At 53.1% G+C, this 17,944-nt stretch overlaps 1 protein-coding gene across 1 annotated transcript in view; it reads left to right on the forward strand.

The window, feature by feature from the left end:
• The first annotated feature begins 12,728 nt into the window (after positions 1 to 12,728).
• TSHZ3 (teashirt zinc finger homeobox 3) overlaps positions 12,729 to 17,944 on the forward strand; it is a 75,599-nt gene continuing 70,383 nt past the window's right edge. Inside the window, exon 1 of the mRNA XM_009194082.3 lies at positions 12,729 to 12,987. Coding sequence (XP_009192346.2) covers positions 12,948 to 12,987 — 40 coding nt within the window. The 5' untranslated portion in view covers positions 12,729 to 12,947. The remainder of the gene's footprint in view (positions 12,988 to 17,944) is intronic.

Below are 17,944 nucleotides of genomic sequence, written 5' to 3' on the forward strand. Positions count from 1 at the left end.
TCACAAGCTTTGCTTCGCTTCATTACCATTTAGTCCAGCCAAAGACCTTTTAAAGGCGTTTGCTTTTAAGTAAGACTTCTCTCCTTTTGAAAGTACCAATTTTTGGCCAGGCGCCCTGGCTTAACCCTGTAATCCCAGAACTTTGGGAAGCCGAGGCAGGTGGATCACTTGAGGTTAGGAGTTCGAGACCATCCTGGCCAACCTGGTGAAATCCTGTCTCTACTAAAAATACAAAAATTAGCTGGGCATAGTGGTGCATGCCTGTAATCCCAGGTACTTTCGGGGAAGCTGAGCAGAGCGAGATCCAGAGGCTGGAGGTTGCAGTGACGAGCATGGTACTGCACGCTGCAGCCCTAGGCAGCAGAGTGAGTCTCTGTCTAAAAAAAAAAAAAAAGGACCAATTTTCTCTTTTAAGTTTAATAAGAGTGTTAATCTTATAGAGTTGACTTACTGATTTTTTTTACACAGTTTAGATCAGATTTGTTCTCTACATGAGTCTGTAGAGACTTAAGGTAAGCTACTCTATCCAACTGTTCCTTATTTTCCTGGAGAGCCTTTATCTTAAAAACTCGATCATCAGAGCAAGAAATATAGGAGACCACAATGCAATGCCTCTTGAATAGGTAAAAGTATTAACACATCTTCTGGGGTCCAGGCATACAATTCATGCAGTTTCCTTGTGAAAATACCTTCCTGCTCTTCTTTGAGCCTATTAACTCTACTCTTACTTTAAATATAAATCTAACATGCTCAGCCATCTGTTTCCAAGAATACATCAGCTAAGAAAGGTAAAAGTGAAGAAGAAGGACTGCTCTAGCCAGTGACAGTTAAAAAGCTCACACTGTGAAAGAAGAGAGAGGAAAAAAAAACCTCTCAATTCTCCTAAGCTTCTGGGGCATTCATTGTAGAGACAGCAATGAAATATTGAATTAGAAATTGACCAAATCCTTTCTGTAAGAAATCAGGAATAAGTATAGTGCACAATAAATAATTGCCATCAAATATTTAGCAAAATGTATTCAAAAGAGTAAGTTTAATATCTATTTTCCTGCAAAGGATAAGTAACTCTGTAAGAAGGCTAGAAATGCCCATTGAATCCAAGTCCCAATGAGTATATGTGCATGCATAGATACAAATATATACATATATACACACAGGTACATGTACATGTACACAGACATATATGGGAAAATATTCATTTATTGTGTGTGTGTAGGGGGAGTGGGGGTTGGATCCCATTAAATAATTCTGGATTTGGTTGGAATTCACCCTGAGAGCTGAACAATTATGGAACAACTGCATCCTCAGCACAAAATGACCTTTTCATCAAGTTACAAAACATTAAAGGTTAAAGGATGTTTGAAACGAAGTTAATACTTTTAAAACATTGGGAGAATGGCCATCTTTTCCGAGATCTGACCAAAAATGTGAAGGAAGCATTGGATGGCCTTTCTGGCTATTATTTGTGGGCGGGTGTCACATGTTTGCACTGCCTGCTCCTGCTGAAACCATGAATGAACCTACCTCCTTAGGAAATGAGATGAGACGGGCCTGTGCTCTGCACGGCACAGGAGCCCACGAGAGGACTCCTTAGCAGGCTGGTTCCTAATTGCAATTTTGAAGTCACATTTCTTCCTCTCAAAAGTAGCGATGGCAAAGAGAGCAAATCAATGAGACTGTCAGATTTTCCCGCCTTCTATTTTCCATCTGACCTGGATGGTGCAAATTCCAGTCGCTACTAACAGGGAAAATAGAAATATCAGTCACCAGACCCCTTCCTCTAATGAGCTCACAGAAAGGCCCGGAAGAACCTGCCTTATCAGCCCTCCAAATGCCCACTCTTCCCAGAAAGTCAGGTGGACTGTGTGCTGCCTTCAGCCATTCTCTCCTGTCTTTCTTTTTCACCACATTCCAAGCACCTGCTTGTAATCTCAGGTGCATCCAGGCTCAGCCCAAGTATAAACCTTTATTTTCAGGGTGGTCTGGCCCTGTGGCCACCCTGCACACCAACTTAAGCGGGTACCATTTATTGGACAACTACCGTTCTTCACCAAGCTCTCTGCCAAGGCGTGGACACACATAATCCCAGATGAGCCTCACAAGTGCCCTGGGAAGTAGACTCTATTGTGACTTGCCCACGGGCACACGGCTAGTGACACAATGTCTCTGGTCTGACTCTGAAAGCTTCCAGAATACAGCTCCAAAAAACCATGGGTTCAAGGGGGCATCTCTATTTTTTTATTTTTTATTTTTTGAGACAGGGTCTCACTCTGTTGCCCAGACTGGAGTGCAGTGGCGTGATCTCAGCTCACTACAGCCTCAACCTCCCAGGCTCAAGCGATCCTCCTGCCTCAGCCTCCCAAGTTGCTGGGATTACAGGTGCATGCCACCATGCCCAGCTAATTTTTGTACTTTTTGTGGAGACAGGGTTTTGTCATGTCGCCCAGGCTGGTCTCAAACTCCTGGACTCAAGTGATTCGCCTGCCTCAGCCTCCCAAAGTGCTGGGATTACAGGCATAAGCCGCCACAGGGCCTGGCCAAGGCATCTCCAATTTTGATGGAAGGTTTCCATGCTGAATTCCTACTTGGTGTTTAAGATGGAGAAAGCTGTCCTGTTTTAGAGATGGAGACGAGGTTCAGAGAGAGAGAGCAACCTGCTCAGGCTCACTGGGTTACTTATGGGCCACAGGCTCAGGCCTCCCATCACCACAGTTGGAGCTTGCATTCCCCTGCAAGGTACTGCTTGCTGCACACACATCCGTCTGTGGGACACACCAACTGTAGGTGTGATCCTTACAGTTACTCACTGATACCTATCTCCTCAGATAAACTGACTAGCTTCACTCTCTTGGTACTTCACCTGTCGTTTACTTCCTCATTCATCGTGCACAGTTCAGCTGAGATAGGACTGGGTGCAGGGCTGGATGACAGCCAGCCCTCTACTTCTCCTATCCTGCTTTCACTGCCTACCTTCTTGTCCCTATGTGGGCTCTAGATACAGCATCCTCAAGGTGGAGAAAGACAGAGAGAGAGAGAGAGAAAGAGAGAGGCTTGCATTTCTGCACATTCTAGACAGGAGTGACTCTTTAATGAATTTCACCGTTGGAGGAAAACTCTCGTCCATTTTCAAGTCTCAAGTGAGGCCTGATGATGGGGAGGGGAAAGGAGGGCTCCTGGGCTTCCAAGACAGGTTTCCCTGCCCTGTCGTATAAGTTGACTCAGCCATCTAGGAAGAGGCCTACTCGTTCCTTAGGCCTCCTCCTGATGGGAACCCCATCCCAGGTCCTAAAACCAGCCAGGATGGAAGATTCTCTTAGAAACTAGAGAAGCCCCTTTTGTACCTTTGTCACCAGTTGTTTACCCCATGCATTCCCATCAAGCCTGGGGCCAGGCCCTCTTGTCTTCAGCCAACACACTCCTCAAAATTCCAAATGATACAAAAGCCTTCTCAGGAATGAACATCTTTTGGGCAACATACTTTGAAACTAGTGATAATATCTATAAGGTGACTGAGAGTCAAAATTCACTCTCTCCCAAATGTGTGTTCAGCACCTACTCTTTCTGCTGTGTGTATTTACACACGGTTAGTGAGCCAGCCTGGGCCAGGCTCTGAGTGGGCCTATCCCCAGGTTCTCCTTGGTGAATGGGCAGGGGAGGCTGGCTGCAGACGAATGACTTGCTTTGACTGTGTCTGGGGAAGAGGTGCCAAGAGGGCTGCTGACTGGAGTGTAGACCATCTCCTGCAGACCCTTTTGGCTGGCAACAGGGATGGGGATTGAGTATTCCCAGAGACAGCTAGCTGGGAACCAACTCTAAGCCCTGCTGAGACAGAGAAAGAACAAGGTGTTCAGCATCCCACAGCAGAGTAAAGAAAGGCAACCGCGCTTCTAAAAATTCTGCTTTAAAGGCAAGTCCGTGGGGTGCTCCGGTAGGTTCTAACAGGCACAGCCTAGGGAGCTGGCATGGGAATATGGGGTGGGGGAAGGGAAGAGATGATCAGCCGACAAGAGACATCCACTGTTCCTTGGCTCCCATGCAAAAGTCCCCATTGAGTTAGGACCTCCAGGAAGAGCTGGGCCAGGTTCTGGTGGAATCAGAAGTGGCCTCATCATCAAGCCAATCTCCCCTATGTGAATCTGCCCTATCTTCCTGGCTGAGCACCTAACCCTGGCCAGCGCCTTATGCCTTATGTAGATCCCTTTTTGCCCACTCACTGGAGCTGCCTTGAGGCCTGGGTGCTTCCTCCAGAAAGCATTTTCCCAGGGGAGAAGTTCTGCCCGCTGAGGCCAGCCTCCAGGCACTGCCTGCCCCTGCCTAGGCTCCCACAGCTTAGCCAAGGTTTGGGGCTCCAGGCAGGGTGCCCTCCGGAGCGCCCTGGCCTGTGAGGGTGCAGGGTCGTTGGCTCAGGGCAAAATGGAAAATTTGATGTATCAGCTCCATCATTTCATTATCAGAGGGCCTTTGGGAAAGTTGGCCATGTGGTCTGCGGTGGGCAAGAATCTTGTCTTGAAGCTAAGTCAACAAGAGCAAATACACGATTTTAACTTAAGTGCCGGGTTTGTTAGGGGAACCTAGAGAAGGTGGTTGGGGGAAGGAGGCTGGAGACTTTCTGAAACCCCTCCTTGGGGTCACCATCCACTTCTGCAATCCATTAACTTTTAAGGTGAAGAGGCTTGCGGAGACCCTGCTGTACAGCCTAGTCCACTAGCCAGCCGGAAAGACTCCTGGGGCCACGAAGCACCATCCGGGGCCCACCATCACCCCTCCCAAAGCCCCTTGCATCCCAAACCCCCAACCTCATGTCGCCTTTTGGGTCAGAGCGCTCGCCCGCGCTGTCCCGCCTCCAGAGGGCGCTGACGGAGAGGTGGTAGCGCCCGCTCCCGCCGCCGCGCCAAGGGGCAGCCCCAGGGACTCCACCCCTACCCCGCCACCCGGTCTAATTTGAATATTTCATTGGCTGCCGCCAGTCTGGTCAATTTATCATGCAAATGCGGGTGCCCTCCGCGCCAGAGAGGAGCCATCGCCCGCGCGGGAGAGCGGCGCCCGATTGGTGGCCGAGACAGCGGCATTTGTAATATTTTTCTTTGGGCATTAGAGTCATTTACCAATGCCATCCCCGCAACTCCAGGCACTGAATCACAAGCCACTTAAAGGGTTTTATTGGCAGCTTGGAAACTTCTTAACATGTTCTTTTATTTCAAGCCAAGTGTCAACCTACTTCTGACCTCCTTCCCCTCCACCACCTAAAAAAGCTGCAAAAAACTCCCAACTACTTTGTGCACTCACCATTTGCAGGCGGTAACAGCCTCCACCTTGCCACAGGGAGAAGGACTGGACCTGTTTGGGGCTAGCACTTGGTAGACCTTAAATAAATAACCTTTGAGAAGTCTTATAAAGGTGGAGGAGGGACTGTTGGAAGACACAAGCCACAAAAAGAAAACAGAAAAAGAAAAGAAGAGATGGGGAAAAAGAGAAGAGGTGGCAGAAAAGGGAGAAGGCAGAATTTAGGACTGCTCTGCAAAGGGGAAAATCTTGGTGTTATCAAAGCCCTGGAGATCAGAGACTACCTGCATGCCATATTATCTAACGCTTCGGGCCACCATGTCCCCAGTCACCCTGACCCTCCTATTGTCAAACTACAGGTGATATCCATCAAATTTCAAGAAACAGAAACGTGAAAGAATGAGGCCCCCAGCGTGTTGTCCCTCTCTTTTGTACCTGTCCTGCTGAAACTTAGGCTCCGTCTTCCCCGTTTGCAAATTGTAAATTTAGGGACACACACAAAACCCTAACGTTGAAGACAGATGAGAAAAGCAGTGTAGGAAAGAAGAACTGGGAAACGAGATTCTTCCTGGTCTTGCCAATTCCCTGGCTAGTTAACGAGGTCACCAGCCTCAGAAAGATGGGCTGTCTGGTCGGCTAAGACCTGGTGGTTTGATTTCTGGGACCTCCACCTCCTTCAGGATTCCAGCATTCAAAGAGCCGGGGTTCAGAGCCGTATCAGGTTGCCCACACAATGATTCAGATACCTGCAGTGTGGGGCAGCTGGCGCAACCACACCGGAAGAGTTGGGCACTCCTGAGCTACAACTAGCAAATAGCTGCTTGCTCCCGGCCAGGGGTGAGCCCCTAGGGCAGCTGCAGCTATCTCTAGTGTAGGGGTTTTTTTTCCTCCCCCTTATTTTTAGCTCTGCTTAAATGGTTTCCAAAAATCCATTTCAACCAAAGTGGGGTGGGGGTGGGGGTAAACCACGCCACGCTGCAGCAAGGAATTCGTGAAATTCCCAGCGCAACCCAAGTCGACGCGTGGGATTTGATAAAAGGGCATTTCGCCTGGAGTTAAGCGCTCCAAACTGAGTTTAATGTGCATCTGTCCTCCTTAGACTGAAATACAAAGACGTTTTATTTTCTTTATTTAATCTTCGCTCTCCTAAAAAAAAAGTTTTTGAAAGTTCCATAGATGATTGAACGAAAGAGAATGAAGGAAGAAAGAGGTATCTGAAGATGCGAGACTCAGAGCACTGGAAAGCGTGGGGAGAGGGGAGGGAGTAGAAAATCGCCATCTCCTGTCTTGGGAAACCCAAGAAAGTAGCCGCTATGACTCACACGACCAGAGGGTGGGTTTCCAGGCAGACCTGGTTTCCCTCTCCCCACTCCCCTGTGATAACCGTATTGCTTCCTTCCCTCCCTCTTTTAGGTGTATTGTTAAGTGGGATTTTTTGTTTTTTTGTTTTTCTAAAGGTGTTTATAACTGCCTGGAAATCCTGAATCGGAAAAAAAGCAGCACTGGAGAGGGGGACCTGCAGGCTGTGGCTTCCTGGGGGACTAGACTAGGTCAGCTTCCACCCCAAGTTCTCCCGAATCTAGTTGTGCCCAGGAGTTAAGGGCGGGCCAGACAGGAGCACCAGCTTCCACCCTGTTCTGTCCTGGTCCCGGCCCCGCACACTCAGGCATCAAGCCTGCCAGGGAAGAAGATTGAAGGCCCGTTTGCCTTTCAGTTGGGCGGTCAGTCAGGCGGTCCTCGTGGAAAAAGGCTGCGGCATGCGGTGGACACAGTCTGCAAAGTTGAGTCACATCTCTGTGCCCCAAGCCACAAAAAATTTACGAAGTAGCAAGCTATGCCTGGTTGGAGGACTGGGAGTGTGTACTCTGGTGTGACGATGCGTGTGTATGCGCCTGTTTTGGGAGTCGGAGAGGCACTTCACCTCCCCCAAACCAATTCTTGACCTTGGGCCAAGAAAAGCCCCCTACTTTTCTCCAAAGATTGTACTCCCACCCCCAGCTCCCATCCAGGCGCGCCTGACTCAGCTCTCCCGAGGCCCCACAGAAGTGGTATTAATATACTCCTCGAATTTTTGAAGGTTTATTTCACGTCAAAACTGTAAAAGTTCTTGGGAGAATTTACAGACAAAACATCTGGTTCGTTAAAACAAAGCTACCGGAAAAAGAGAAACAAACTTCGCCGCTGTGTAAATGCACTTTTAGCAAACAATTTACCACCTGGCGAAGGCCAGGGTCCCTATCCTTCCTGCTTGGGCAGGGGCCGAGATTCCAGGGCCCAATTTCTGGTTGAGGTGTGCAGGTGGCAAGCTTCCCTGAACCCAGGGCACCTCCTCGACACTGTCTAGCCCAGAATGTGGTGTGGGGAGGCGTGAGGAAGGTGAAAAATCCATATGCCAGCGTTCCAGGTGAGTGCAGGCAGGAGGGCACCCACCTAGTGCCCTCCCTCCCAGGTGCTGCCCAGTCCTGGGCTCCCTAAAAGCCTACACCATGGGCAAATACCCTCACACTTTGAAAGGGGGTACAGGCTCCCAGAGGGTACTACTCAGCGTGCCCAGTCCCTCCAGGTGGCCCAAGGTTCCCTCCAAGAACCGCTCTCCAAGGTCAAGGTTTAGGCCCTGGATGCCTGGGACGGGAGCCTGCCCTAGCTCCTCACCTTGTAACAGTAGCTTTGAGGACACCTTCTTTCCCTGAAGTCTTTTCCCTCAGTGGCCACTCTAGATAAGGACAGGACTTGGCCTTCTTTGGGTCCAGCTGTCACCTATTGCCCTCAATCGCCACCTCAAACACAACCTCGGCTGCCTCCCGGCGGTGGCCTGGCTACTCCTTTCTGGCATTGACTTTGTGACTCTGTGTGGCGTGTTGCGAGCGAAGTGCCCGTCCCCACAGCACACACCTGTTCCTAGCCACGCCTGCATATGACTTCCTCTCTCTCTTTTAAAAACTTATCCAGGCGGGGCTCCCGGTATCATGAATGATCATGAATGATCCTGGGGCGGGGCACAGGTAGCCCTGGGGACAGGTGTCCCGATTTCCTTGAGTTCAAAAAGCCGGAGGCAGATTTCTAACCCCTGACCTGAAGAAGCTTCATTTGGGAGCTTTTCCACAGATTTTCTACTGATTACATAGCACCGCTATGGAGGAGGAGCCGGATTCCACTGGGCCTGAGGTGCAGTCCTGGGGGTCAGCCCTGCCTTCATGGCCCTGGGTGATGTTTGGGGATCACAAGGTTACCACCCAGCTGTTGGGTGAGCCACCTGGCTGCCATGCAAGTGCCAGTTTCTCCTATGGACATTTGCACCTCGGTGTTTCAGTGAGTCGTCCCACCGCCTTTGCTCATTTTTCCTCCTCCTATTTTTAGGGTTTTTTTTTTTTTTTTTTTTTTTTTTTTTTTTAATGTTCCCGGAAACGCGGCACCTCCCAAAGGTGGGGACATCTCACTGGCCTAGGGGCTTACTTTTCAGAGTGACTCAGCGCAGGTATAAGTTACCAGGGGCTTGCAGGGCCAGAGCCTGTTGTTTTTCAAAGACAATCTGCAACTCTGAAGAGTGGTGAAAAGATTTCTACACAGTGTACATTCTACAGAATTCTAGCTTCTCCGCGGGTGCAGACTTTTCCGCCCTCTAGTCTAGCGTGAAAACAGTTCGACCACTGGATGTGGGCGGCGAAGCCCGCACCCTAGAGCGCGGTGTCTACCTGCAGGAGGGAGCTGCAGCCCACGCCGCCGCGGCCACTTCTGGCCTCCTCGGGAACCGAACCGAGAATACCTCAGTGCTCGCCTAGAAGCGGCTCCTTTTCCCCTTCTTACTCGCGAATGGCAAAACGAATAGGTGCGCGGGATTTTACCCGTTTGTGTAGTGGACTCTGAAGGGGCACCAGGTACCGAGACAGAAATCTTTGAGGTAAGAATAAAGTCAGGTAAAATGCCTGGTACAGCCGCCCTGCAGATGTCCCAAGAGTAGGTCCACCGTACACTCTTCCCATTAAGTTCTTAGGGGGAGGACAGGGATGGCCCTTTGGTCAGGCTGGATTGATCAGGGAGGTATGTGCATATGTTTGCCCTCTGGACATTTGGGGAGGGGTTATGAGGGAGTTGAAGGCAAGAGGCAAAATCAGGTAGAACAACCAACCACAGCCGAGAGCGGCACTCTCGGGGAATGGGCGCAGGGAACTCCGCGCAAAGCTCCGGCTTCCCAAACCTACGGTCCTGCCCTTTCTCCCTCTGTAAATAACATGTGAATTACAGACTTACTGCCACCCCAGACACTACTTCTCCCTAAATCTGGTCCTTAGTTCTCACTGGGATCAACGTTTCCCTCCGCTCTCCAGCTCCTCTCCATCAGGCCATGTCACGCAGCAGCCAGGCGGGGCCAAAAAGTTTTAGCGCGAGACCTCCTGGCTAAAACCTGCCCAGCCACCTCCACAACACATCCTAGGGCCAGGTGAAGGGGGTTTAAGTCCTTGCATCCAGGTAGCTTCTGGATCTGCAGTGTGCTTGGTGCGGATTTGGGAAGTCTCCCTTCCTTCTCTCCTAGCCACACCCAGCCCACAGAAGGGCAGAGAAAACCTGGTGGAAAATAATGACTCGGGCGACACTGCCCCTCTTCCTTCAATTCCATCCCTAGAATGGCCTGCAAAACTATTCATGTTCGGGGGTCCAAATATTAAGTGGGGGTGGGTACATGTGGCTAAAAGAACACAGATTAGGGATTCAGGCTGTGCCAAGCCAGGCCGGGAGCCTTTTTGCGTGTCCCGGCATGGCAGTATGGTTGCGGCGTGCACTCCGCATAGCCCGTGTTGTGCGTGGCGGGCTGTCGCTGCAATGTGCAGCCCATTGACACTGATGGATGCGCCAATGGTTGGACGGACAGATGTTAGGGCGGATCGCACAGCGCTCGGCGCCTGAGCAGGGGAGGGCCAGGCAGCGACCAAGCGGCGGCCGCCGGCTACGCGGAGACCCGAGTTCAGGCCGCGGCCCGCAGGGGGAGGGGGCCGAGGGAACAGAGGTTTGCAAGAACAGCGAGGGGATGGAAAGGAGGAGAAAAGCGCGACCAGGGAGAACTCCACGCTTCCGTGCGCGGCGCCCCGCGCTGTGCACACGCCGCACCGGGCGCGCCTAAGTGGGCGCTTCGAAGGTGAGCTGGGAGCCGGCGGGAGCTGACCCCGTGCAGCGCAACCCGCCTCCAGGCGACAGGAGCTCAGCGCAGCCACCAGAATGGTGAGGCCGCCGGCGGTGTCTACCAACTCACCGTTTCCTCGCTTGCAAGAAGCGTTTCACGCTCCACGGCCGCGTCTCCCGGGCCTGGAGGAGTAGCGGTTCTGGCCTCTGCGGCCGCGGGCACCCAACGCGCACTGCGCCTCAGCCCCCGAGTCCGCCAGCCCCAGAGTCCCGCAGCTGCCCGCCTCGGACTCCCCGCCCCGCCTGGGGTCCGCACCCCACAACTCCGAGCGCTCCTGCGCGCGGGAAGGCGCTGGAAGCGGCTTTATAGCCGGGGAGGCCAGCGGCGGCGCATCTGCATCCTGGGAGACGTCTGGACCCAGCCCAAGCCCGCAGGCTGGGCGAGCGGAGACTTTTGATCTTACCGGGTGGGTGAGATCACTGTCTCCCGGTCTAAAAGAAAAGAAAGCATGCTGTGAACTTTTAAAACAAACTTGCAAAACAGTCGCAGAGAAAACATAAAAAGGACACAGGTCAGAAAAAGAGGGAGAAAGAGACTAAAAAAAGAAAAAGATAAGGGGGGGAAAAAAGGAAGAAAGGAGAGGAGGAAGAAGTCTGGGGTTTGCTGCTCCGGGAGCGCTCAGGCAGCCGGTGCCGGAGCGCGGGGCGCCGGCCCTCGCCGGGACTGTCGGCCTCGGGGCTCACGAGAAAGCCAGAGCCCCAGCCGGCGCGGCCGGGTGCAGGGCCGCCTCTGGGACAGTGGGCCCGGAGGCCGCCCCCGCGCTCCAGCGGCCGCCGCCCGGCAGCGCCCGGAGCCGGCCCCGCCGCGGCCGCCCCATTCCCGGCCTGAGAGCTGGCCCAGGGAGACACAATCGAGCCCGCAGCGCATCGATGCGCCGCCGCCCGCGCCGCTCCGGCTCCGGCTCCCGCTCCGCCGCCGCCTCCCGGGGGTCGCCCGCATGAGCTCCGGCCCACCCGCGCCCTCGCCGCCGCCCGTAAGTGAGACCGCGTCGCCCTACCGCCCACGCCGCCCGGCCAGCTCCTCCTCCCCGCGGACCGCGGGCCGGGCCCTCCCGGAGCCTCAGCGACCCCGATCACCAATCAATAATCAATCCCTCTAGTCCAGCAGCGCCGGCAGGCCGGGCGCGGGACACGGCGCAGCGGCCCCCCCGGCTCTCGGGGGTGAGCCCCGGGGGGGGATGGGCAGGGGAGCCCGATTTCCTTCTCCCGCCCCCGTCCCGCCCTAGGATCGGCCCGCGCCGTGGATGGGGGGCGCGGCCCGGCTCCCAGGGGGCGAGGGGCTGGGTGGAGAGACCCTGATCATCCCAAAGTCAGGAGAGGAAACTTGAAGGAACCCCCTCCCACATCGACCCCCGGGACGGGCCCAGGAAAGTTTGTCCGGGGAAAAAAAATTGGGGGAAGTGGCAGCGGCTGGTCCTGGGGGAGGAGCTGGGTGGCGCGGGGTCTGAGGGCTGCCGCCACCCGCCCCGGCCCGCGCCCGCCTCCTCCCTGGAGGGGGCCCGCCTGTGGGCTCTGGCATCCCCGGGGGGCGCCAGCCCCGGCCAGCGCTGGGGGCTCCGGAGTCCGCGGGTGGAGAGGAGTGCGGGCCGGGCGGGGCAACTGGGGGGTGGCCGGGGACGAACGCTGGGTGGGAATAGGGGTGGGGGGTAACGGGCGCCCCGGGACGGGCTCGGCGGGGCTGGCGCCGCGCCCCTGCGTGTGCGCACGGGGCGGAGGCGGAGGGGCGGCACCCCTTTTGCTGGCGGGGCGGGGGTCCCAGGCGGGCCTGGGGCCGGGGGGTGGGGGCGCGGCGCCCCCGCGAGCGGGCGAGTGACACGATCATCTCCTTTTCCTTTAAGCTTGCCTGTTGCCGACGCCGCCGCTCCAGCCGCGCCGCGGGCAGAAGACTGGACCGCCGAGCCCCAGGCCGCGGCGGCGGCTGCGCGTCCCCCCGGATGCCGTGACCCCCGGCCTGGGGGCGGGGGCCGGGGCAGTACCGGCCCGGGCCGCTACCGCGCTCCTCCTCCCACCCCTCTGCCCGCCCTCTCCCCCTCTCCCCGCCCCCCAGCCCCGAACCCCGCGCACCTCGTCTGGGGACGGGGCGGGGGGGGGGCAGGGCCGCCGCTCCTCCCCGCCCCCTCCTCCTCCGGCCTCTGGAGCGATTTGTCAAACTTCCCATTCCGCCGGCAGCGCGGTCCTCCTCCTCCTCCTCCTCCACCTCCTCCTCCTCTGCCTCCTCCTCCCCCCCGCGCTCCTCCCTCCCCGAGCCTCCCTCGCCCGCCCTCCTTCTTCCCTCCGCACGTTCGGGGTTCGCGGCGGAGCGCGGCGCGGGGGGGACGCGGAGAGCCTGGGCGCAGCAGCATCCTGCGGGCGGCCGCTCTCCGGGGGGGAGGCTGAGAGCAGGCCCGCCTCGCCCCCCCGCGGGCCCGCCGCCCCTCCCTCCCTGTCCTCAGCCCGGCAGCGGCGGCGGCGGCGGCGGCGGCGGCAGTGGCAGTCGCCGGAGAAGCATCATGCCGAGGAGGAAGCAGCAGGCGCCCCGGCGCGCAGCAGGTACGAGCCGCTTCCCCTTCCTTCTGCTCTCCTCCTCTTCCTCCGCTCGCCCCGCGCCTCCAGCGGGCGCGACCCGGCTCCTCGCCCCGCTCCTCTGCCCGCGCTGAGTAACTCCGGGTGCAGCTCTCCTGTTTGGGTGCGTGCGCCCGCCTCGGGTACCGGGCGCCCCCCGGACGCCCCGCCGCGCTCTGCCCTCTTCCCTCTCGCACCCACTTGGGGAGCCGCTTGCAGGGCGCGCTTAGCCGCGCCAGGTCCCTGCCTCCTCAGCTCTCCAGAGGGGATGGGAAGCAACCCCGGTCTGGCTTTTTCTGTGGGGGGCGGGCGGGGTCACCTGAGTTCCCCGGGACACCTTCCGCGTCCTGCGGGCGGCCGACCGGCGGGAGACTGCCCGGTGTCCGCCGAGCCAGGGAGCGCGAGCGAGTGAGCGAGCCAGTCCCCTTGGCCACCTTAGTGCTAATCCGATTGATTCCTCATTTCTTGGGCCCAAACTGGGCACAGCGGTGGAAACCGGAGCGCACAGGGTCTGGGTATTGTCAGATGACTGTCAAGTCCATGTTAGATGCTGGCGTTTCCTTCTCCCCTGTTTGTGTTTCCTTGCCCCCACCCCCTCCTTGTACTGCTGCTCCCACCCTCATCTCCGCATAGCACTTAGTTCTGGGACGTGTGTGAGTACTTTTTTGTTCCTCCTTTTTTTTTTTTTTTTCTTTCTTCAACCGGGAGTGTCAACTCCTGTTAAGACTGAGCTGATTTTTTTTTCTTTTCTTTTCTGGAAAACGCATCACTGAAAACAAAACAAAAACCACACACATAACATTATTTTGCAATAATGTCGGTTGGGGGCATGTTGCCTGGAAGAAGGGTTTCTGGCCCGTTGCCATCCTTGATTTGATGACTGATTGATCGCCCGTCATGCTGCTGCCTTTGATCTATTCATTCCCAATAAACATCAATAAATCACTTGGAATAGTGAGGCCAAGCTCTGTGACGTCAGGAGGGCCCTGTCAGTGCAACTTTGGGATTTGGGGCGAATTGCCGAGAGGACCACATATGGACGTGATGTATTTTGATATGAGTAACACTCAGATGTGCAGAGTTCAGATGCTCCCTGAAGGGGAGGGTTAAGTGGGGCTTCCTTTCTTCTGTTTCCTCTTCCTTTCTTTTACTTCTCTTTTGATGTTAGAGGAAAGGGCAGAGAGTAGGGTCAGGGCATTGGCTGGTGCCCATCTTGGATGAAGGCGTTGTACCCATCGTGCCCATAATTTCCATCACGCCAGCCGGCACTGCCAGGGGACCTCACACGTTGGCTGCACTCTGCACTCCAGACCCCTTACACGGGGTCACAGAGAAGGAATGATAATTCTCTCTTCTCCCAGAAATGTACTTGCCTGCCAGTGTCTTCAGAAAATCTCAGAAGAAAACAGGGTTGGTTTGGGGCTTAGGATGCAGGTTTTGTTCTCTGTCCTCTGTGTTGCCCAAATTTAGAAAGTTTGAAAATTCCAGGAGTGATTGTAGGGAGCTTGCCGCCTCCCTAGTTAACCTCCTGGAGCTTGCTTCTTGCCCGTCCCACCTTCTACTTTAAATTCCAGGCTCAAGCAATGAGCTTATCTACCCAAAATAAACTCTGAAACTTTGGAGGAATCCTTCACAAAGTTGAGTAGTAGGAATGTCTTGGGCTTCTTCCAGTCTTTGAAAATTTTTTTTTTTCTTTCCTTTTTGGATACACATTTTAAGGTATGTGTGTGCCTCCATCCAATGAACCATATGTGATTACATCTTTACATTTGGTTCAGAACTCTCTCTCTAGTTCATCTCTTCAGTTGCACCCTGCCAATCTGAGACTCATATTTGATAGCTTCCTCCAGAAAAATATCAGAGGAGGAGGGAACCTGCTGTTGGCTTTATTTATTTATTTATTTTTAGAGCAACCTGTTCACTAACCTTTCTGCACTTTTTTTTTTATTATTATTATTAAAAAAGAAAGCCAGCCAGGAAATCTCAGGTCAGTTAAGAAAAATTCATTATATAAAAAACTTGACTGCAGGACTAATAGGAGATGGAAGAATGGTTTTGCTCTATCAAAATGACCCGTCAAAACGACTTTGTTTCATATTTGATTTAATTGTCTCTCTCCTGACAGGCACATTCATCAATAGCTTAATGGTCAATCAGAAGCTGGCAGCATGAGTGCTTTCTTTCTTTCCCATACTCGGGTTTTGGATTTACTTTATCAGAATGCCTCTGCCTAATGGACATGTGGAGGAGGGGGTGGAGGCTGACTGAAGAGCTGCTTATTTAAGAAGAGTGGAGAAAAAAAAAAAAAAAAAAACTCCACATTTAGGCTGGTGATAAGTATGCACAGAGGTTTTTTTGGTTGGTTTGTTTGTTTGGATGGACAAGAAACTTCCCATTTTTTTCCTCCTCTTTTTCAGTTCTCCCAGCTGCAAGTTATAAGGTTCATGCCAGCTTTTGTGGCATACTGGGAGTGATGACAAATTGATTGCTTTGTACTGATAGAGAGAGAGAGAGAGAGTGGGAAAAAGAAAGATGTCTGCTGATTGGTAACTGGAAATCCAGTCCCCAGCAACCTTGAGAATACTGGAGAATTTTTTTTCCCCTCCAAACTGAAAGGTCCGCTCAGCCATAAAAAAAGAAAAGTTGTTTTGCCAGCTTCATTAGTGTTCACCTAATTAGCTGTAAACCTGATGGATTCCTGACAGCTTTAATGATTGGAGATGACAAGCTCGACGCAGTGTCATCCAGCAGAATTAGGTTTGCAGCTAGTTTGATGTAATCAAGTTGATATTACACAGTCCTGGCTGCCTTTAGTTGTGCATTAACTCAATTTTCTGCTGCAGGTGACAAATGGGCTTTGGTACCTGGATAATCATGTCATAGGAATTAGGGCCCTTTTAATGGTCTGGGGTAGAATAACAACCACAAAAGGCCAAGAGCTGGGTAGGGCGAACAGACGTGGCACACAGGTACACACAGTCTTCATATCTAGGCCAATGTATCATTGCTTTCCCGAAGGCCGAAGGAGGCTCCAAGAATCCCTGAAAATACATATCTCTGTACTTTAGGATTTTTTGGTGTTTTGATAGAAACTATGCATGGCTTAGTGTCTTTTCTCAAAGAGAAAGAGAGGTTTCTTTACCTGCCAAAGAGAAACCTGGGCGGGAGTTTGCTTCCTTGAGACCTGTAATTTCCAGGGGCTGTGCGTTTGTGCTGGACAGATGTTGCTGCCTTTAGAAGCTCAGAGGAGTGGGGTGAGGGAAGGACAGTGTCCTTCAGGCAAAATGACCATTATCCCTTGCTTGAAGCATGACTTTCTCCTCTTCAGAGTGGTTTTGAAAAAACATTTCTGAAAATGCCAGAAAAATTTTAGTGTAATACTTAATAGCAGATATTTTATTTACTTATATTAATCTTCTGGAGGCAAATGTGAAATCATAAAAGACCATTTCTTATGCTTCCAAAAAGAAAATAAAAAAGAAACCATCGCACCACAACTTGCCAGCGAGCCGTGTTCTTTGAAAGGGGGTAATGTTCTATGGAGTTCTTAGGTGGTAAAAACAAGGCGAGGGTACATCTTCAAGCATCCTGACTTTTGTGAAAGTGACTTGGACCCCCTAGGGTCTGCTGGTGTCACAGAACACTGTGGATCCCCCTGGAACAGGCAGAAGGGGGTTTCATGTTGCCAGTAGACATGGGCATGCCTAAGAGGTGGCCCACCTGGTGAAGTCCAGATGACACCTTCCTAAGTCTGGTCCACACATCGGGCAGCTCCGAGGAGGAGCTTTTCCCTTCTCTCTCGGAAGCACATGGAGCATTCAGAAGGGCATTTCGGCCTTAGCTTTGGGAATTTATTTCCTCTCAGACCTGCCATGTATTTCTCCTTGGACAGGTATTCTACTCTGTAGCAAGGTGGCAGAGGGACTGGTTTTGACCGTTCTATGATTTTTCTTCCCCCATTTCCTACGAAATGAGAGCAACAATGCAAATTCTAAAAAGGAAAACCAAGAAGACGAAGGAGAAAAACAAAGGAGGTGGGAGGCAAGGCTATTCCCCTGGACGTCCACGTGGGGAAGAGAACCTTCCAGAATCAGCTGCAGTGTCCCCATTATCTTGACAGCTGTCAGTTAGGGCTTCAGTGCTCTCCAGGGCCACACTTGATTGTGAGCTGTTGATGTTGTCATTTTGTTCTCAGTTTTGCCTTGAGCACGCTCATAAACAGGAGCCAGATAGTCAATAACTGATGCCTCAGCAGCGATTCCCTAAATTGCCTCACACGTCTGCCTTCTCCCCTCTTTTTGCTAAAGATTGTTTTGTCGAGTGATTAGAATGAAAGGTGACTGCTCAGGGCCGTGGGAAATGCCGTGAAACCCAGGTGAGTTGAGAGAATTAAAACCATTCCTTTACCCCCCGCCCTCCACTCCTGGGATTTCTGGAAAGAGAAGGGATCTACCTTCTTGAGGGCAGAGTGCCTGGACCTCTTGTGGTGCTTTCTCTTTCACACGTGTCCTGCCAGAGTCAGGCTGGGGCTAGGGCTGCGGCAGGCAGGCGGGCAGGGAGGCAGAGAGGAAAGGAGTCGGAAGTGCCCGGTCCTGGTGCACACAGCCATGTTTAATCCAAGAGTGGCAGCAGTTCACAGTTATTCCAAGTGCAGTTTGTAAGGCTTTCCTCCTGCCCCATTTTCATCCCTGCTTGTCACTGGGCAGAGGGTAAAAATAGCTTTGGTCGTGTCGTAAAAAAATTAATAAAAATGAAATAAAGTAGGGTGTGTGTGTCTACCCTTCTGTATTAGTGTCCAGCCCAGGTAGGTAGATGGGTCTTTCAAATCAGCTGCTTTGTCACAGCCCTGTAGCACGACCCTCAAAACCCATGGAGGGGAAAAGGACAGAAGGGAACAGTGGTATCCCGTATCCCAAACCCTTGCAGGTGTTCACTCTGTGTGTAT

The sequence above is a fragment of the Papio anubis genome, chromosome 20, assembly GCF_008728515.1.
Source record: "Papio anubis isolate 15944 chromosome 20, Panubis1.0, whole genome shotgun sequence".
NCBI classification, from domain to species: Eukaryota; Metazoa; Chordata; class Mammalia; order Primates; family Cercopithecidae; genus Papio; species Papio anubis.